This window comes from Balearica regulorum, chromosome 1 (genome assembly GCF_011004875.1).
Source record: "Balearica regulorum gibbericeps isolate bBalReg1 chromosome 1, bBalReg1.pri, whole genome shotgun sequence".
NCBI classification, from domain to species: domain Eukaryota; kingdom Metazoa; phylum Chordata; class Aves; order Gruiformes; family Gruidae; genus Balearica; species Balearica regulorum.
The window spans coordinates 45,090,971-45,113,696 of NC_046184.1; the positions used below are offsets into that span (position 1 = coordinate 45,090,971).

At 36.0% G+C, this 22,726-nt stretch overlaps 1 protein-coding gene and 1 long non-coding RNA gene across 8 annotated transcripts in view; one reads left to right on the plus strand and one right to left on the minus strand.

The window, feature by feature from the left end:
• Window positions 1–16,414, plus strand: part of LOC142600966 (uncharacterized) — a 32,990-nt gene extending 16,576 nt beyond the window's left edge. The window contains exon 2 of the long non-coding RNA XR_012834482.1: window positions 14,475–16,414. This is a non-coding gene — a long non-coding RNA (uncharacterized LOC142600966). The remainder of the gene's footprint in view (window positions 1–14,474) is intronic.
• Window positions 1–22,726, minus strand: part of PPFIA2 (PPFI scaffold protein A2) — a 355,092-nt gene that overhangs the window by 153,694 nt on the left and 178,672 nt on the right. For 4 of the 7 annotated variants that reach the window (XM_075747755.1, XM_075747763.1, XM_075747796.1 and 1 more), the window contains one exon: window positions 17,378–17,440. The exons of the other annotated variants lie outside the window; for them this stretch is intronic. In XM_075747755.1, the coding sequence (XP_075603870.1) occupies window positions 17,378–17,440 (63 nt within the window). The remainder of the gene's footprint in view (window positions 1–17,377; window positions 17,441–22,726) is intronic. 7 annotated transcript variants of the gene reach the window in all.

Genomic DNA, 22,726 nt, shown 5'->3' on the forward strand with positions numbered 1-22,726 from the left:
CATGCTGGGACCCAGATAAGAGATGAGCATCATCAGCCATACCCTCCATCGGATCTGTTAATGTGGCAAGGCTAACTACATCAGAAAGTTAGTCCCTCACAGTAACTCTTGCTAAGCTAGATCCCAAGAATACCTTAATATTTTTGGGAACTTTTAATTCCAAAAAGTAATCTGCATCTTGAAACCTAAATCCAATGGATGGATTCCTTATCAAGGATTTATACAGTTGGGATCCCTCTATCCTGACTTATGAATTGGACTTCAGATGTCTCTCTCAAAAGTCAGTCAGGCTTAGAAGTCTAAACCAGTAAACTTCTTTTGAAGGGACAATTTGAATTTGAAAATATTAATAAACCCAAATATATCATCCCATGCACACATAGCTTTGGAAATATTTGCCGCTAGCAATACAATACTTGGAAACACTTTCTCATTAAGGTCAAATATATTGGACATCATCTCTGGATGATGCAGGTGAAAGTAATATAACTTTTCCTTCAGTCTTTATGGTATAACACTCCATACACACAACAAATTTATTTCATATTAAATCATTTTATAAATTTGCACTGGAAGTGCTACCCCAAGGTCTAGTACTTCATTGTACAATGTGGTATAAACCAGAGAAAGATATGGAACTTACAATCCGAGTATAAAAAAAAGAGGCAGTAGATTGCGAGGGACAAGTCAGAGACAATGTGACAACATGACAGATAATTGGCTTCAGCTACATACTGCATAATCAATTTTCCTGATAAATCAACAGAAATGAGAAAAGATAGCCATCACAGCCACCTGGGCTGATAAACAAACAGTAATCCCAGGGGAGAGCTGAGTTAGACACTTTCATACAGTAGAATCTAGAGCGTGATGGGCCGGTATTGTGTGTGATCTCCTTCAGTGCTTTGGTTGCTAACTCTTCCTTTACAGAGTCGTGGGCCAGCAACATGGGCCATGCTACCTTCTGACACAGCTCACTTTTCAGTGGGAGCTCTCATTTCCATTCTCTTTCTCATCTCTATGTCAAAATAATATTGTGAATGTAAACACTGGAAACACATTTCTCTTTCTGATTAACAGTAAAGTCTTTTCAGCAAAATGAAGCAGCTTTGAAAAGTGCATTAAATTGTAAGCAGGAAAGCAAATTAACAAAATAATGGCAGAAATATGAACAGTAAGTTAAACTGAAGGGAATTAAAAGTAAAATATGTAAGCAGTAGCTAACAGTTTTATAAGTGGAAAAAAAATTACAAATGAATCCCAGGATAAGAAATTCAACAAGGCAGAAGTAACCTCCAGATTTCAGTAATTTTCTACAATGGAACAACATAGCAATTAATTAAAAATATGTGTAACATTTGAGTAAAAGAATAGTATATAAAAATAGCAGTGACGACTATAAGAACAAATATATTATTGCAAGGCATATGGGCTTTCTGACAGGCATGAGAATTAACCACACCTGTTTGTGTTTATGAAGACCTAGGCAACAGCCATACATTCTTCTATAGCCCACCAAAAGCTGCAAGTGGAAACTTGATACATTTCAAGGGTAAAGGCAAAATTACCTACTCTGGCCAAACCTATGCTACTTACATTTCCTCAGCCTTGAAAACAGGGTAACTACTGGCAAATTGCTCAGTGGCTTACTGTCTCTGGCTCACGACAACTCCCAAACCAAACCTGGGAATTACTTTGGGTGACAGCTAGTTGTCCTGGGGATAAATTGTGCTGGGACCATTCTAAAAGCTTACAACAATGGGTGATCACCTCCAGCCACCGGGAATCTCCACGATGTAGCAGTAGATTAGAGTCAGGACTGTCCTTCACTACTGCAGTGTTTCTGGAGACAGATTAAACAAAGGCTAGGAGATCCTTGCATCCAAGGATAGAAAAGTATAGGATAGAACAACAAGAAAAAAACTGTTCTGTGCTTCCCTTCCCTTCGGGTGCCTTCTGGGATAAGCAGCAGTGCACATTTATGCCAGCTACAGAGGTGTCTGCCTCCACAGCCTGCAATTCCCAAATTGCAACGTGAGCTGTCCACACAGCTGGCAGAATGAAAAAATAATCTGCAGATGGCTTTGCAGCATATGGTTGAGATTTAAGGCTCAAGATGTCCTGCAGCGGCTTCCAGTCCCTGACTCCCTGACTGTGCTAGGAATTCCTGAGTGTTTGCCGTAGCATTGCCACATCACTCTCCTTCCTGCTCCTGATCTCAGGCAAATGCTTTTGTGCAGGCCAAATAAAGTTCATTTATACAATCAGAACAACCTCATCTCCTCTGCTGACAGCTGGAGAGTGCATAATATCACCAGCTGTGACAGAGGTACAGTCTGAAGAAGACCTCATCCTCAGGTGCAGCTCTAGAGTGAAGAATAAAAGCACATAGTTTGCTAGAGGTCAGAGCTTCATAAAAATGTAATTTTCCATGGGACCCCGTACAAACCTTTTCTGTTCCTTAGACACACTAATAAATGAATAACCAAAAAAAGGTCATAATTTTTGTCATGTGAGAATAGAATATTTTAAGGGGAGACCAAGAAGTGGAGAGAATGACATGCCTCCTGGGATACCTTTAGAGGATTTTGGACTAGCTAGAATATATAGATACAGGTCACACATTTACAGTTACCAAAAAGGAATTATACCACAAGATAGTCCCTGAAAACCTGTCTCCTTACCCTGTAGGCATATTTTCTTTGCAGAAGTAACTAAATCTATTGAATGCTAAAACTGCCCCCAACTGTATGCCACCTGGACAGCTGGTCCTGAAGTTGGAGGTTAAATGAGATCTTGAAACTGTACTACTGCAACAGCTCAGACTCGTCCTCGAAGGGATGTATGAACAGGAAAACTAACAGGGATTTTATGCTGTTTGTGGGCAGGAGGCCATAAGACCAGACTCTACTACAGGAGAAAAAGGTTAAACAGTGTCTAGGAAGTACATGGGTTTTACCTACAGTAGCTCCCAGGAAGCAGTGTCGTTCCTATGTGTGAGCAGTATGCTTGTTTCTGGTGACTGTGTAATTCACGGGATTGAAACTCACTACCATTTCCAGTCTTTTCCTGCTTCTTGGAGGAAAAGTACACCTACCATGGACTAATTGTGACTGCAAAATGCAATTTGATAAAGGCTATGTCAGATAGATCACATTATATATCTCAGTTTAGAAATACTAAACAGATTATGAACTTTTAGTCCTATTTTTACCCTTCATCTGCTTTTACCAACTTCATTAGGATTTGGGTTCTGAGTTAAAACAGGTGTAAATGTGTAAGAAAATAAAAATGAGGAAAGACTACCAGTGTGACTGCATAGGCTTGTGTCAGACTTTCCAGCAACAGTCCATGTAATTTATGACAAACCATATTCTTTTAAACAGTCAGGCAGGTAATTCACATATTGATTAACTGGATCTAATAGTAAACAATACATCTTGAGAAATGACATCTTTTCAATGTTGTTGTTTAAACATATAGTTATCAATCAAAATTGATTCCTTTTCAACATAAATATTGATGCTTACCCAATATTTTAAAATCAATTGAGTTGAACAAGTGGTTAGTTCTGTATCTATTTTCATCTGCTTCAAGAGAAATATCAAAGACAGTGTTTATGGAACAAATAAAAATGTATTATGAAATTCGAGGTTGATATTTGAAAAAGAAAACTAATTTAAAGCTAATAGTTCCTAATAAAGCTTCAGTAATGATACTTGCCTGAAAAAAACCCCAAATCTTTCTGAAACTAAATGGAAATATAAAATTCCTTTTGCATGACTGCAAGAAGAAATAATTTCCAGTGTACGCTTGAGCTAATAATATTTCACTAATATTCTAATTATTGTGCTTTAGCAAAATAGTAGATCAAAGAGACAAAGTGCCAGATTTTCATGTGATGAAAATGAGCAAGATATATTGAAGTCAATAGTAAAGTACTTAATTCACCAGAAAAATTAGACCATTTCAAGAGGTACTTCTATAATTTCTGAAATCCAGCAAGGCTTTTTACACAATATACACAACCTATTTTCATTTCTTTGATTATTTTGCAAATTGGAAGCGGTTCTGCTTCTATTCTTATAATCTTGAAACCAAATACATTCTTGCTCTCCTTTCTCCTCTCCCTTGTAGAGATCATGCCCTTCAAGGGGAGGCACAGAATGACCTCATGACAAGAAAATATTACGGACTTATGACAGGAAACCAGCCTCCCAGCACATGTTCCACACCTAAATCTAACTGGGTGTCCATGCTTCAAAGTATCCTCAACTGATTCTTTTTCAATTATCTCAAAATTAATCTATCTATTCCTCAAATGCAGTACTAGTTGATTCCATAAATCTTGACAAAATTTAAAAAATTGTTAATAACTTTTGATCCTGACCTGGAGGATATGAACATAGAGAAGACAGGAGAACTCATTCGACTTTTTATTTTATATAAAAAAAATAAGGTTATTTCTTCAAAGATATTTTCAAAAGTAGTATTTTTTAAAATGGAGAAACTATTTATTTTATGTAAAATGTATTATGATTTCTCAGTTTTCAGAATTATGTTAATACTACTCTCAGAACAGAAATTTAGCCAGAGACAGACTAATCCTGAGAAGTTTTTAAAACTAAGATCTGAAAAGGATTCTTTTTCCATTTGTATAAAATTTGGATTAAGTCTAATTGCAAGAATAATAAAGCTAAGAAGTAACTCAATATGCCTCAAAATCAAGAAATCATGGTAGGAAAATTTTTAAATTGTCTGCAGAATAATCTATTCATATATAAGAACTATATGTTTAAGAGAGATAAAGTTTAATATATTTAGTAGATCACAGGATGCCTTTCTAGAAGTATCTTCATAAGGTTTCTTTCTTCTCACTTGTCCCTAACAATGTTTCTTTTTCTTCTTTATGTTTAATTTTTAAATATTTTCCATTATTTCAAATCATCTGTCTCTTCACACTTCTCCCTTACCCTATAATTATGCCTTACTGTATAATTATGCCTTTTACTATGTAAAATACAAGATAACGAATAATAGATAAGAAGCCAGTTGATGCCAATAATTTGATATTGTTGTCTCTCTAAGATGTGTAAATACAAAGGACGGACATATCTAGATCAAAAATTAAATATTTTACATACATACAACAATTAGATATAAGAAAGATCAGACAACAAATAATGGGCAGATGAGAAGCTCTTCTAAAGTTTTTTTGTGCTTGTTTTATTTACCTAGATTACAATGCACCAACAATTTAGTCAGAAAAATGAGTTGCAAAATTCATTGTATCACTACCCAGGCAACCTTCAATAGCCTTACTACATATGAATGAAAAAGTAATGGTGCAATTCAAAGGTCAGGTGAAATTCAAACTCTACAGAAAGATCATATTCCCACTTCTATCTTTTTGCAAACATAAACTAAATCACACTGCAGCAGCATTAGAATGTAAATGTAACATTGGAGGGAGAGTTTCTCTTAATGAATTTCTTTTAATGGTCTGTCATCATGGCTCCTCAGATAAAGAAAATAAATATGCTATATTTGAGATATACAGTTTAGAGTTCTCAGTATAGATTATTTTATTTTCCCTGGCATCTCCTTTAGGAAACTGAAATCAACTTTAATCCTTGCCTTAGTATTATAATCAATCATTATTGTATAAAGTATTTATGCATTTCCAAGCCACTAACTTCCTTGAGGCACTGAGGAAATTCAAAACATAATCTTTGGTGTAAGCTTTTTCCTCTGATCCGTCACTTGCAATATCGATATGCTTTCCGACTATTTCTGACTCCAATCTGCTGTAAGCATGAAACAAGTACTAAAGTCATACTGACCTTTAAAATAACTCCTTTTCTTTCTTGGGGCATGTTTGTTTCTTCTTAGCAGACAACTATTAGCAATTTAATACACCAGAACTATTGGCCGAGGAAACAATTACAACAAAATGTCTGTCTCACCACTCAGAATGTAATACATTTGTATGTATATGTAATTACAGTAAAAGAGCTATATTACAAGAGTGCAAGAGTGTTATTTAGGTGCCAGTACCAGGATTATGGTTGTCTACAGAAGTGCCTCATGCACAGAAGTCACTATTATACCATCATTCACAGATTTGTCTATTGGAACTCAGGATACCTTCTGAGGGGGCACCTCTGTCACGCTTTCACCTTCTCAGTCTCTAGACCAGAGACATCTTTCCTATAAAACCTGATACATTTCCATGAAAAGTTCTCTTTCCAATGATCTGCTTTTTCAGTTGGGAGAGTTGTGTCATTGAAAACTTTCTTCTCTGCTCTTACTTCTCATCTGTCTCAGTTCATGTCCCTCCTGCACAGCCACCAGTCCCTGTTCCCACGGGTGTCTCTGATCCTCCATCTGCTCCCACACTCCATGCTTAATGATTCATCATTATTTTCCCCCGTCCAGTACCTGGCTGCCCTTTACAATCTAATCGTTATTTCATTCTAGTCCAGGATTTTTCCCCTTTGCATGGGAGAGCTTCCTCTGTCTCCCCTTGGTTCCAGCAAAGGCACCACAGCAGCAAGAGAGAGAAAGGCTTCCAGGTTCATTAAGCAAAAGCTATACACTGAAAGCAAGTCAGACCATGAGACCCCAACACCAAAAGTACTTTCCAGTGTCAATCAACATTAACTAGTAGTAGTACTGACGTCCTAGCACTAATCTGATTGTATAATCCATCAAATGTCTTTGGTTTAGAGTCTACAGTGATTTTACTTTTAATTCTATGAGTAGGTCTAAACACTAAGCATAGGAGCAAAGCTTGAGTGGGGTTTTCTGAGCATCTATGGGGGCTATGTTGTCCTCAAAACTCATATTTTATGCTTTATGCTTACAGCTGTTACAGCTAGCAACCACAATACCAGCAGCCACTGCCATTTTAAATTACAGAAGTTTCACATTATGGGATTTAGGTTGAAGGAACACTGTTTTAACCCACTAAAACAACTGATTTGTCTCATTATCTGTCACACACACAATCCCTTCCACCATATTCTGAGGAATTTGGATGCATTTACATAGGTTATAGCTACATTTTTAGAAACCATTTCTAAATAGTTTTAGAAACTGATTCCATTTAAAATCAAATTTGCCTGGCAACATATTCACCTCAGCTATAGATATGTTGGGGAAAAGATACTCGCCCCAGGCACATTCTCAGGTAAATCAGAGTGGGTTATATCTGTAACCATTGTACTGGGGAGAACAAGACCCCAGCAGGCAGGGCAGGCGGGAACAGCAATGGGCTCTGATCACAGCCATGAGCAGCAAACAAGAACCACAGAGTGGACACAGTGATCCATCAAACACCTGAAATGCAATTTTGACATAATCCTTGTGTTCATAGATGTCACAATTCGCCACTCTGTGAAGGTTTAGGATCAGGATAGCAGCACTGAACTGTTGAACATCAATATTAAAAGTAAGTAGCATAAACATGACTAATACGGATACTGTCTGAACTAATTGTTTGCTGTCATTTTGTGGCTGTTCCGTTACTTTCATTATGCAGTTTAGGCACATATTTTAATAAAAAATAAAGATTTCTGTATAGGTGTAAATAAAAGGCTTTTTAAGCTTTGGTTAAACACATATTAGATTATGACTGTTCACCCTTAATATGCATATTTAACTTCAGCTTTAAAATATGTTAGAAGATTCAATCAAACCTTCATTATCATAATTTGTAAAAAAAATAGCACGTCCATCAGTTTATGTAAACTTAACCTGTCATAATTGTTAAGATTTTGAGGAATCCCATTTTTAGACTTTGAATGATGTGTTTAGTATAATTCAAACAATTTCAACCTACTGGACACTGATTCTAAAAGTGTATTTATTTTGTACATATTAGCATATTATAAAACTATCATGAAAATGACCTGATTGCTTTTTTTAAAGTGATATTCTTTGCCATCAACTATTTCAATATACTAGGAAGGAAAAAAAAACCTGTAAGTTGCTGCTGTTGTCATTTAAAGCCCTATGAAAATAACGAATTTCAAGTTTTCTTACTTAGTTTAACTGAAGGATTCCTTGAAATCTAAACATAAAAATAAACTGAATCTGAGCTTATATCTTTTGCACAGGTCCTGGACCTAATTCTTCAGGACCAGGACACTTGTGCTTCTATCTTAAACCCCCTCTCACTCACTAACTCAGAGCAGAACCTAACTTAGTACAACTTTCCAAATCTGTAGTGCAGAAAAAGTACAAAACAGAAACATGTGAACCTATTTTCAGACACACTGGGAGTGACATGGCCTGCTAATTGGGGACATCACTTATTTTAGGAGATTGAAAAGTATTGCAAATGTTCAATAATGTTATTTTCACAATAATCAACTATTGAAACTGCCAGGAATCAGTCAACATCTTTGGTAGCTATAAAAATTTTACATGTAACCAAAGCAAGAAAGAGTACTGTTACTGGTTGCAGAAAAGTAAGTCTGGAATTTGATGCACTGATCATCTATAAGTAAACGGAGTTAATTCTTTTTTACTAAAAGATGTTTAGTCAGATACTTCAATTTAATTGGAATATCAGCATATAAACACAGAGGATTTAAAACAAACAAACAAGATTATCACTAAGAAACTGCTAGATATCCCAAGCAATCTAAATCCTAGTCTCGGATGACAGGCAGTGAACATTTTATCAGACTTTCACTGATCATAGCGAGTGGCAATTATCCTTGCCTCAAATGGATTAAAAATGACTTTACATTGTAATGCTAACAAAATCACAGTACTTGACAGCCATGTGGTAAAGACAGATAAATAAAAATTCAAAAGGAATTTCTAAATCCATTTAGGCTCATATTTGCCAAGCAGCAGACTAGTCATCTTTTGCGGACAGTTTCTCCCAATGTTTCATTTATCAGGGGAGAGTTTTGACCTTTGATGGTGGGGGTTTTTTGTAAGGACCAGTAAGATTGCTGGGATGTAAACTTCATTTTGATTCATGATGGTGTCAGAGTGCATACAGCTCATTGAAAATGAATAAAACTAAGATTACGTTATTAGAAGGGGATGGTGACTGAGCCTGCTAATGGCTGCGGCAAAGAGCCAAGCTCTCTTTCCAGTCCTCTTACCTCAGCATAGAAAGTGTTCAGGAAAGCGTCAGCAGTAACATTTGGACCAGAGTCGGAGGGTACAGAAAAAGGATGGATGGCGTTCTTTCATCCTTGCAAAGGGATTTGCCAATTGGCCTTTGCCAAATGAGGTATTTCTCAGTCATTAACAGCTAGTGGCTCTTCGGTATCTGTGTTCCAAGACAAATGCAAATTCCAGAAGAGCAGTAACTGAAAGTATCTAGGAGTATCACCATTATCTAGAAAAAAATTTCCTATGCATTAAATCTCTGTCATGGAATGATTTCCTCCCATCTGTTTTCTGGTGGTAAGGACTAAGATTTTTCTCAGTAATAATACAGAGGCAAAATGTTACCAAACCAATGAAAATCTGCTCTTATCCTCAAAGAACATTTTCACATGCATCGATTTCCCTTAAAAGTCAGGCAAAGCATAGTTCTTTCCAAATCTAGATCTTCCTTCTGTGGCTTGAAAGCCTCCTTACTTAAGATGTGTCTCAGAAGCGGGGGGGAGGGGAAGAAAAAAAAAGAGAGAAAACCAGTGGGGAGGTCTAGAAGAAAACAGAAAATGCAAGGTAAGTTCTTCTGTTCTTTTCAGTTCCTCTCTTGAAAGCACATGGAAGCTGGTTTGAGATGTGACATGAGCTGAAGAGGGAGAAAACCTCTGGTGATAGAATTTTCTCCATGTGCTCTTGCAGACGGTGGCTCATAGAGGAGTCTGAAAGCTGGACATTTTCATCTCAGTTACTAGATGGACACGGGCAGTGCTCACCCCAGTGTGTAGATCTGCATGTGCGAGGCAGGCTCAGAGCACAGGTACACAAGCAGCAGGGGGGCTGCAGGGTGGCCCCCGTGAGGAGAGGCCGGGGCTGCCCCGTGCTGGACACAGCCGGATCCAGCCAGCTCCAACCCCTCACCCTGCAGGGCAGAGCTGAGCTCCGCAGCCAAGGTGGGGGCACCTCTGGGAAAGCATGTGTGAGAAAGGGTAAAAAAAATGCCACATGGACAAAGGAGGAGGGAAAGAAAATCGATTGAGAAACCACAGTGTGGACACCAAGGTCAGAGAAGGAAGAGGAGGAGGAGAACCTCCAGGCACCGGAACACACATCCACACTGCAGCCCATGGAGGACCCCATGCCACAGGAGAGGGAAGTGTGAGGAAGAAGGAGCAGCGGGGAGGAGCTGTTATGGACTGACCTCAACCCCCATTCCCCATTCCCCGGCACCCCTTGGGGCAGGGGGTGGAGGCGTTTGGAGTGAAGGGATGAAGCTGAACCTGGGAAAAAGTGTGGGGGTATGTGGGAGGTGTCATTGTGGGGTTTTGTCTTTATTTCTCACCATCCAAATCTATTTTAATTGGCAATACATTAAACTAATTTTCCCCAAGTCGAGTCTGTTTTGCCCATGTGGTAACCAGTATGTGATCTCCCCATCTTTATCTCGACCCATGAGCATTCTCATCCATTCTTGTCCCCCTGTCCTGTTGAGGAGTGAGGAAGCAGCCAGGTGGGTGTCAGCCCATGTGGGCCACAGCAAGGAATGCCAAGCTGAAGGGTCCTGGGTATTTCACTCCAGTGGATCTGCTCAGTAAAGCTGTCTAGTAACATCTAGTTTCTGTGAACCCAGGCAAGATTATTTTTTTTTTTCCATACAAACCTCTTCATCATGATATTGATGTACCGATTTTAAAGTTGTTTCCTCTCACAGGATGAAACAGATAAGCACCTATAAATTGGCATACTGTAGTTGAAAACAGAGCTAACCATGTGGTACTGTGTCCGTTCCTAGTGCATATATAAAAATTGATGTGGAAAAACTTACATGTCATCTGAACATTGCTCCTTGCAAACCCCTTGCTAATGCTGCTACAACTCCTAAAAATTCCTGATTTCCATTCGGCAATTTTCAATCTCTCAAATGAGTGGAATTGATGCATTGGGCCTGTGTCAGTCCAAATGCCATGGAAAAGTGTTAGAGTGCTTGCAAAGCTATGCGGGGACACCAATGCTGTGCACGTAACAGCGTTACCATGAGTGTGCAGCCACACGCTTGAGGACCAGGATGCCACGCTGGTGCTAAGACATACATTTGCCTGTGATACATCTCCCCAGTTGCAGCACACTGCTGCTATCTCTTTCTGCCTTAGGATTTAACACACTTGGCACAGCTGGTCAGGCAGCAGATCTGCCTGTCACCAGGTCTGGAGCAGAGGCAGAAATGTTGAGCTGCACAGTGAGATTCGCTGGCCCTGCAGCAGGGAAATGGGAGATGAGGGCCAAAATATTAGTGCCATGCTCAACATACAGGGCTGCACAGTCATTGGCCGTGAGAATGAACTGGAACTGCTTTTCTATCTGCAAGTTTTATTTGTTAATGAAGCAACTTCTGAAGACTGAGCTATGGAGTTTGGGTAAATGCTTGAGAAAAGGAAACCTCCCTACAATTTTTTTCCTTCCATGCACAAAAATAAGACATCTGTGTGCCAAAAGGGTCTGGTGCTTGAAAGTGTCAGGTGACCACATAAAATGTGTTTGTAACTTCAAGAGGTAGGTCACTATTTGGTAAATCCCTGAATCCTATGAAGGTTGAAAAAAAGCCTAAGAAATTGAGCTGAAAGCTCAGGGATCTTTCACAGCAACCTGAGAAAGGTTGGAGGCTTGCAATTATGTTTAGGCTGACTTTTTGTTCCTATCTGTAATAGTTCTGGATTAGTTTTTCCTCTCAATCTCAGAAATGTTCCCAGGATACAAAAAATGATTTCTGCTTCAGTTCACCTGAGAATAAAGGCATTTGGCTTAAACTTAAGGAAAAAAACATGCTCAGCTTATTCACATGAACAAACTTGCGAAAACAAGCAGGATTTAATCTTTGATAGAAAAAAAAAAGAAGTATCTGGAAAGCATAGCAAGTACAGTTCATTCTCATTTGGGAGAAAAATAAATACACTGGTATTTTAAGGTATCTGTATATTACCAAAGCTTTTTCTCTCTCTCTCTCTCATTCTCTCCCCTCCCTACTCTAACCCTCCCAAAACACCTTTTGAAATGGTGTAAAGAATCAAGATTGCCAATGAATGAAACCCAGCCATTTTATAAGATGCTGCATAACAGCTGAATTTTATAAAATATAAGCAAATTGCTGTTTTCCTACAGAACTACTGTAGAAAATGCTCCATATCTTGTCTAAAGCCATAAGATAATAAAAAACATTGATGTTAAAAATTTACACACAGTAAGCTATGTAATTAATAATAACATCTACCCAAACAAAACAGCATGAATCACATATGCTGGAATTTAAAAAACCTTGCATTTTCAAATTACTCTGAAACTTGTGAGAAGCTCTATGAAGAATTCCTGAAGGTATGTATCCCTTTAGACAGAATATATGTGGCTTTTCCATGAAGGAGCACTGGAACAGCTGATGGTGCAATAACAAAACGCATTGGTTTTGCACTTGACTAAGATTAAATAATTAGTTTTCTTTGTAGTTATATGCAGTGAAGTAAGTTTTCATTTATTATGTAGAGCAATTTCGTTTTAAAAACTTCAGACTTCCGTTCTGCTGTTTCGAATGAAGAAAACACAGCACGCTTAATACCCGCTACCATTTTCTTTTCTATTTTGCTATTTACTTTTTTAGTGTGGATCTTAAAGAACTGTAAAAAAAAGTAGTATTTATACTGCCATTTTGCAGAAGCTCAAGGTCATGCAACCACAGCAACTGGATCTGCATACAAATGTCCTGTCTTTGTTCCGCCCGTGAGCTTGCACTGTTTCCAGACATCAAGTAATGGCATTGAGATATAAAAGTATGATAGACTGTTCTGTCTAAACAACTCTATATCCATCAGTAATGTCCATCCAGGCATATTAGAACACATGTATACTTTAAGAGTACTTAAGTACTTAATCTTAAGTACTAAGATTTCTTCTTATGAAGAAACAGTGTTTTCAAAGCATACAACAATTGTAGTGGTTGTTTAAAGACTAATCTATAAAAATGATACATATATATATATAGATACAGTCAAGATTTGGGATATCTTGCATGAAAGAGAGCAAACTTAGCAGTTAAGTGCCTCTTATTATCCCACAAAACAATACGTAAGAGAAGGGAATAATCTGCAATAGCATATTACTATTGTATATGATATCAATTTCTTCACTCAGCTTCTGTCATGTCAACAAGTCATAATAATGAAAAATATAAACCAGAAAATTTAGGTGGGAATAAATGTAAATTGAGGCCTATAATGAAGACCGTGGAGGTGTAAACTTCATAGAGCAACAGCATGCAAATTTGATTTTTTTCATTTGTGGGAAATTACCCACAAAATTGTACCTTGAAAATCATCATAATATCTGAGTTTTCAATTTTTAATATATTGCAGTTTCTTCCTGAGTTTCAGTTTCATCGTGAGCTTTGCAGTGTATTTCTATTAATCAAAATTATATACTATACACCCTTTATATTTAAAAACTTGCTTACATTTGTTATTAATACCATTAAGAGATGTTCCTCAGGTTGAATATGCCTTTTTTAATATTTTAGCATATATGTCTTATAAACAATCTATTCTATGTTTTCTGTACAGTTTTAGCATCTCAAACCCTGCTTCTACATGAGTACTTCTAGAAATATATTTTAGGTCTCAGAAGAAGCCAGAAGAGCCAGAAAAGCCAAATCAAATTTATTGTGACTTTTTTTGACTAAATAACTGAGTTTTATAATTAATTATAACTGTATAATTAATGCTATGTAATTAAAATGCTGAACCAGTGCAATATATACTGACTGAAAATTTTATGCTTCTGAGAACATCCTCCACAACTATCCCTTTTACAAAGGGTAGAAATACAGAGTTGTGCAATTCACAGTAATTACAAGAACCCAGAAAGGATTTCAGAATAATGTAGCCCAATAATTGAAAAGTTACGATGCATTCAAACAGTTTCAGCTGTAGATTTGACAGCCTTAATGCCAGTTATTAAAACCATGGTTCACACAGGTAATTGCAGGTTTGGAATTCAATGGAATAAAATAAATGATTTAATTAATTTTCTTTCTGATATATTACAAAGTGCATTAAGTTGTTCCTTTAGCAATTTTTTTCTAATTAGCATAAGAACAATCAGTCATAATATGAAAGTGTACTTGTGAAAAAGTCTAAGGAGCTGGGTTTTATTCAGTAACGAATAGCTGCATAAACAGTTTCCAATCATCAGGAAACTAGAGGATTTAGAAATGAAAAAAACACTTTGCAATTATTCATCAACTTTTGGATGATTCTTTTCAGTTACAGTATTTCTTTAAACTGAAGCTGGATCTGTTTTCGCAATTGTTCCAGTGCCACAGGAAGACCTTGTGCCCAGAGAAGTGCCCGTGCAGCAGAAGTGCCTTCCCTTCCTATCCTCCCCGCAAGATGCTGGGCGAAAGGGTGAGTGCAGATTTCCACTCCTCGCTCTTGCTGAAGGTTTTGTGCATTTGGATGACATATAGATGTTGGTAGGGTTTATATTCTGTCTCTGAACAGGATTCCTTTTATCTAACAGGACTTTTGGTCATTATTAATTCTAAATTCAAAAATCTGATAAAACTGAAAAGAAATTTGAGGAATTAAAGTATAAAATATCATCTGCGTAAGATAAGCTTTCATAAAGAATTATTTGGAAGTCTAAAACTGAACAAATACTGTATCTCCTTTTAAGAAGTTGATACTTTGTATCTATTTATAAAGTGAGAATCTAAAATTAGGCCTCATGACCTGGGTATAAGTAAATAATAGTGGCAAGAACTTGTTTCACACCCTTTGTGACTGAACTGTGTTATCGTCCCCTGGGGATGAAATAAACAATAGTTTTAAAAATGAAAGTTTTTACTTTAAGTGCATTTACACTAAAAGTGAAATCTAGAATGGGAACTAACTTTTTTATTAAAGACCATTTAAGAATTCTTTTTAGTTCATGGGGAGATTTCAGAGGGAACTATTAAAGCCTAGTCTTTCAACTGAATTGCAAGATTTTTTCACTATTATCTACACAGGAATTACATTTTTTTCCAAGTTTCAGCTTTGAGAATGGTCTTTAATGTCTAGGCTAAGCTATTCGCCTAATCTACTGCTTAAGTTAAGAGAAAAAGACCCCTCAGTGACAATCCATCCAAGCTATTTTAAGAGGGGATGATTCTTCAGATGGTATACCTTGTTTCCTTCATTGAAAGTGGCTGCATCGTAGCTTAACTGAACGTCAGGCTTTTAGGAGGCTGCAGTTTGGTGAGGTAATTCTTACCCTAAACATCATCTCTAAATTGGAAAAACAGAGTTTGTATTTCTTAATTTTAATCACTTATAAGCAAGGTATCTAAGACAAGATGGCATTTTAGGTCCTCCTTTTAGTCAACAGAGAGCCAACAGGTGAGACTGACTCCAGCCTCCATTGTCTCTAGAGGAGAGACAACAACATTAAATTCAACATTAGGCAGGAAAATCAGGAGATGAAGTTAGAAGAGCATTTAAGAAATTCTAAATTTCTTCCTCCCCTTTCTTGTGGAGGTTGATATATTTCTTTTTGGAGAAAAAAAATCCTCACAGAAGTCCAAAGAGAAGGAACAAAATTAAAAATATGGGATAATTAAGACCTGTAGTTTACAATGACAGCTCTTGTAATCTCTCAAGACAAGAATAAAGATATTCTTGTTCAATGGCAGTTAATGAATTACTGATTTTAGTGGTAACAGATATAATCCAAAGAATAAAAGGTAACCACTTGAGTTGTTGGTTTATTTTATTAAGAAAGCATCTATTTAGATCCTGTCTTAATGTACTTTAAAAAAAAAAAAAAAACCAAAACCAAACAAACTAAAAGACCCCAAACAGCTTTGAAGTAATTGTATGGACTTCCAGAACTAAATCTGAAATCCTGCATTTTTCCATGCTTGCCAGTTCTGTCATATTATCATCTTTCATATTTCTATCTTCCATTAAAAATGGTACTACTTGCAGAATGAGACACTAAAATTGCCTTGGAGAAGTTAAAGTCATGTTGAAAATCCGCAAGAGATTGGACATTAATCATACATTATGTATTGAGGAAGCTTTTTTCCTCTGCATAGAAGCAAGTCTGAAACTGGAATCAAACAGTACAAATCACAGCCAAGAATTTATAATATTGGTCCATTCAAGGAATGTATTCAGAAATCCATAATGATTCAGACAGTCAGATGCAGTATCTTCTAAGAATGCGGTGTAAAAAATTTCTCTATGTTCCCTTAAGAGCACAAACTTTCCAGTATTTTAAGATGTTGAATTTTTTTTCCCAAACTGGGATGATGATCTCACTTCTTGCCAATATTAAATGACAGTATTTTTTCTCTTAGCTATTAGCTATTTTAACTATATTCTGCGTGTACTTTGATTATTTGTTATATCTTAAAAGAACTTAACGTGATGGAAATGTTTATCCAGAATTCCTTCTGCTAGTTCCCCTATAAACATAATCTTCAGCTGAAAACAAAAATAATTATTAAACACATTACATTACAAAAAATAGCTTCTATACAATGCAGAGCCACAGTCTTTTCTCAGTGGTACATCCCAAATTCTCATTAATGTTTCCCCATTAATGCATAAGAGTTCAATTTTGGCCCAATGACTTTCCATTATCTGAATAGTTTTAGTAGAAAAAGATAAATGACCTATTATACTACAAGTGAATAATATGTTTTTATTAACAAAATAGATTTCTTATTCTGCCTTTCACGAGCAATAGTAACTCCTCCCCTATTCTATTTCAAGTCATGGGATATATTTGTTTAATCAAGAAAAATGAAATTACCTTCCTTCTAAATTTAGTATTACACATCTTTGTATCAAAATCCAATTCAGAACAAGGTTAAATAGAATAAATATAACCTCTCATTGCTTTCCTCCTTTTGCCTATTGCTATGCTACTGATTTCAACTGACAGCAGCATTGAGCTAGGTGGGAAGCAAGGTAAATGCAGAAGGAGCTGTGAATATATTATCATTATCTTTATTTAGCTGCACCATCAAACCATATAGAAAAAAATGACAGTAATTCAGTAATTTTGATAGGCTGAGACCTCACTTGTAGTACAATATTCATTGACTCTGAAATATACAATGTGAAGTAATCCCAAAATGCACAAGGTTCTGTGGGCAACAAAGTATCAAATTCACATAAGGAGGCTTTGCATTTAAATTACAAAAAAATCCAAGATATTTTGAACATACATTAGGGCAGGATATGGTCCTTTGAATGTTATTCTCAATGCTTGTACCAGCAGCAACCGTCATCTGAAAAAGGGGGCAAGAGATTCTGCTGAATGGAACAGAATTTTGTACAGTGCTACAGTATATTTAAATTACACCATGCTAACAAGATGAATGCTATTATCATTCAAGCAAATTGATCTAAGAGAATAAAAATGTGGCTCAACTGAAATTCACATAAAAAAATTGAAAGTATTGTTACATCTCCTGGTTCATGAGACACTGAGAACAACTAAATAGAAAGTCACTTTGGTGTTCTGTACTGCGTTCACAGAAATGAACCCTGAAGCACTGTCATATAGTCAGATAACCATGGAGAAATAATCATAGCTCCATGGCTAACTTTAATCTGAGGTCTCTGCATAAAGCCAGAGGTTTGTGAGGTTTGAAGAAAGTAGGATCTTCTCTGCCAAATTAAAATGTCTTATAGAAAGAAATCAAAATAAGTAAACCTATTAAATTATTAGGCAAAATGTACCTATTAAATTGATATTTTTTTTCATGCCGTCTCAGACTTCTCTGTTGCACCAAATAATCATAAGAGTGGAAAAATAGTAGGAAAAAACTTATGTGTGGATAAAAATCTGGAAGTCCCTTCAGCTATCTGAAGAATATATCTTAGCATTGAATGCTGTTTTTCCTCCTTTTTCATGACTTTTTCACTTATTTTTGCAGAGCCCAACATAAAACATTCTTCTTTATAAAGACATCAACTAGTAGGCAATCTGACAAGTTGACATTTCTTCAGATCGCAATATCTACTTCAGAGGAAATTAACAACAGAAATTTTCAAAAAGTTCTAGAAGTACTTTTTAAACCTCTGATTCAATCTATCCTGACTGCCATTTAAGAAACCAAAACCAAAACCGAAACCAAACAAAAAACAGTTCTAGACTAAACCCCTAAACAATTTCTGTCCATTGTTGAGAGCATATGTAACAATACATACAATGTTCATGCTAAATATAGTTGAGCTTCATCATCTCTCAAAGTAAATACTGACCTAAGCTTTATATCTGTGACTGTTTACCAACTCAATTCAGTAAACCTGGTATTCAGAACTGACAAAAAAGACATTATTTTTGGATTCAAGTATTTCTAATAGCACAATATAAAATTTGGAAAATACAACATATTGCAAGATGTGTTTTATAATGACTTTACTATTATAATTTATGAGGAAGTTAAACCTGACTGTATATTATTACTTACTTTTGCAGTAAACAAAAATGTGCACACTATCAATGTATTTAATAACAGCCACAGACATGTTCATCTATCTACAAACCACACATTGCCAATGAACTTCACATTGTGATTTGTAACAGTTTTTAAATATTGGAAAGAGTTTTAAATTTTCAATGTTTCAAAGAAGAGTTATGCTATTAGTGGTACCAGAAAGAGTAAATCTTGAATTTTAAGCAAAACTCTCCATGTATGCTGGAAGTTCTTAACTTCCTTGTGTCAGATTTCCCTTCTTTAGATTTATACCCTTAAATATTTGAAAACATTTTTATAATGCTTTTTTATTGTTTGTTTTTTTTTAAAAGGAGATTTCACTTCATACAAAACAGCTACTTTTGAAAAGAACATTTCCATGCAAAGTAACTTCATGGTCAATTCATGTATCATGTTTAGATGGATCTTTAACACCACTGTTGCTCCAGAATTTTTTAAGGAAAACACAGCCCACGTTATGTCAGCATGACAGGGTCTTCATTAAACAATATCTCAGCACAAGAAAACATACACATTATAAACTTCATCCTTTCATTATTTCAGTCTCACATGTCTTTATTTAGTAATAGTTCAATGCTTATTGAATTTAATCTCAATGTTTATAAATATGCAACTACTACGTTTACATATTTTTGCACATTTTTAATTTATGTATGTCTCATATATGGTGTTTTCTGATAATTTTGCACTTTTATGTGAAAAGTTAGATCTACTGTATACTTTTGACTGCTGCATCTGCGCTGTTAACTAATTCATCTTTACTGTCCATCACTGTTAACAACAATAATCTCTCAGTAACTTCAGCCTAATTTTTCAAATTATTTTGTAAACAGTTTTCCCCCTCTTTCCTCTTGTAAAACTGTGATTAAAGGCTTATTGATGAAAGGTATAAAATGAACAGTGTTCAATTCTAGCAGCTGATAGGTTTAAGGTCCACTATTTTGACTCTTCAGGCCTACAATCGGAAATTTTACATAATTGGAAATCAGTGATTCCTGGTATTTCAATGCTGTAAGGCTATTTCCTTATAGCCTTACATATCTAACTGGACTCATAGTACTTAAAATATCAAGTGTAAGAGAAGAGAAATGAAAGAAAAATATTTAATAAAAAGTATAAAATTTGTGCATTAATTCTAAAATTGTTTGTCTTCCAACCATGCATGTTAAGGCAAAGACATCATATTGTCATGAACATTTTACTGGCAATCATTTTAGATACAAAATCCATGAGTGAGTTATGCAGTGTAAGTAATGCAGCAATTCCCATCTCATGCATGTTGATAAAATATTTATTCCATTGCAGAGTGCATCCAGTATTATAGCATCTACTTATTACTTTGTACCCTAGTAACGATAACCTATTAGAATTAATATTCATGAAACTTTCTATTACAGTTTGGTCTTCCTCCTTGAGAAAATGCATAAGCATTAAAATTTATCAGAGGAGAAAACAGGGTCAACAGGGAGAGAAAAATTCTTAAAATGAAGCTGTTGAACATGCATAAATTCTTGCTTGGGATGAGCACTTCAGCTACTATTTGCTGTGAACCACATGCATGGGGACAGATTCTCAAGCTGTATCCTAAATGATAGACCCAGAAATGTTTCCAGGCTCCTTCTCCTCCCTCTTTTGGGTTCCCCCATACCAAAGCCTTGTATGAGGCTGTGGCACATTGGCAAACATTTTCAGAAAATGTATCCCCTATGAAAAGCCCTCTCGGTACATAGACAGCCAAGCTACACCTCCTGGAGTTTCCAAGACAGCATCAGACAATAATCACGAATAACAGTCCACATATGCACCAAACTGGCCTGTATTTCACAGCTAGATGGAAATGGTGACAAAGGATACATGAGATTACAGTTTCAAGCTTCTGTGGAACCACTAAAATTAAACAAAGTTTTAGCTAAATCTGTAAGTTAACCTACGAGTATCAGGTGAAAATTCATGAAGACTAACATCCATATTCCTGAGTTTACACCATGTAGCAACTGCATTTTTTTAACTGGTTAGTTACACTGGGCTTTCAAGTGCTGTTCAGATCACATGAAACAGGACATATTTTCCTAAATACCAACATTGTTGTTGTTATAATCAAATCCTTCTTAGCAAGTCCCCACTCAAAGCTCTGGTAAAGCAGGAACTCCTGCTCTCAGTTATAATGTGAGCAGTACAGCACTAATTTCAAGGCCATGTCCAAAATAAGGAAATGGAATAAAAAAGGAAGTCAGGTTTTATAATCAGTGGTATCCAAAGCTGCTGACAAATTCCAATCATCTAATTTATTGATAGATTGAAGAGCCCAATGCAGAATCTTCCCCAACTCTTTGACTTCTATAATGTAGGTATTTGACAGGTGGAACCTACTTACTAGAAAAATAATAATAATAATCCTGCTCTCAGAAAAATTCTCCCTCAGAGCAATACCTGGTGTTTCTTGACAACAATTTTGTGGTGACAAGTCTTATATCACTCACCACAGTCCAAAATTTTATTGAGATGGTTTAGTCTATTGAAAATTTTATTTACTCATATTAATTAGTGAAAACAGGCAACGTCAGAAAAAGAACCATTTCTTCCCTTGTATGTCATCTCTTTGTGGGGGAGCTAACTGAGGTCATGCTTAGCAAGCTGTCGGAACAGTCATCAAGGTAAAAAGCCCCAAAGGAGTGGACCCATTAGCTACTTTCTAAAGCGATTCCTGTAGAAAGTATTCTATTTGTTACTTTAGTAGTCAGAGAAAAAAAAGCAAGACAAAACCAAAAAGAACACTTCCATAATACATAGGTACAATATTTCAAGAAGTTTGTATTTCACTGCCTATTCTCTGCACTCAGACTAGGAAAGTGGCTTCAGCTAAGCCTATCCAGAGTTGAAGCCTGTTCCATGTAATATCCCCCACACCTTAAATGATTAGTTCAACAACCAGTACCTTCAACTGAAGTTGAAATCAGTTTAATCTGTATTGCACTGATGCATACATGTACACAAACGTACACTAATGCAGAATCCATTGGTTTGGGTTTCGGGGCTTTTTTTTAAGTGTGGGCTAGACTAGAAGAAACGCTACAAAACAAATATTCCCCTGTTAAGATTGGAGACCGCAAAGTCATCATGGCATATCGTGGCACATCTCACCACAGATACAGCATATATGTGTGATATCTTTGATAGTACTACTTTGAGTTGTCATGTGAATTCGTAGTAACAAAATATATTCTCAGGTGCCATTCATATTGCCTGTTCTAAAGAGAAAGGGTTATATCCAGATGTTGGCAAAAAGTACTTTAATAATCTCAAACATATATTTAAAATTCACAGACTGAGTACTGAATACCTATCAGTAACAATCATCCCACCCATGTGTTCTCGTTTATGGAAGACCATTTCAAAACGTGACTGGACAGGAAACTGATTATTCAATGGAAATGCATAGTTATCCCTGAAAAATGAGTTTGAGCTTTTATTAGATCATCTAAATTAAACAAAAAAAAAAAAAAACTCACTGTGATTTCTTTTATCATTTGTACTAGAAAACAATGTTAGATATTTTCTTCAAAAAAAATCAACAAACCCATCAACAATAACCTTTTCACTAAATCTAATGCTTTATATTGCCCCATCTTCCTATCAGTTGCTCTTAGTATATCAAAGTTGTCTTCACGAGGGGCCTCTTATCTGAAGCTGCCAGCTGGTTCTGTGCAGAAAGTCATCTTTTATTGTTGAACTAAAATAGACATAATTTATTTTTCTTCCCCCATCTAAAAAAAATCCTTTAATATAAGATCCTTGTTCTTTAATTATACTTTCTCATTCAGTTAACTATTCAGTTATGTGCAATAACTTTGTAAGATGGGAAGTACATGAATGGTCCTAAATTATCAACTTAGTGCTTTTAACTCAACAGAGTTGAAAGTGTCCACACTCTGAAGTTAAGGAAATCAAAAGGAGTATCATTTGTATGACCAGAATTGTTGTGTCTGTGCATGTATGTGTACACATAAATATATAATAATTTTGCATCTATAAAATGCAATATATACAAAGACGTATATAAGGATGTTTAGC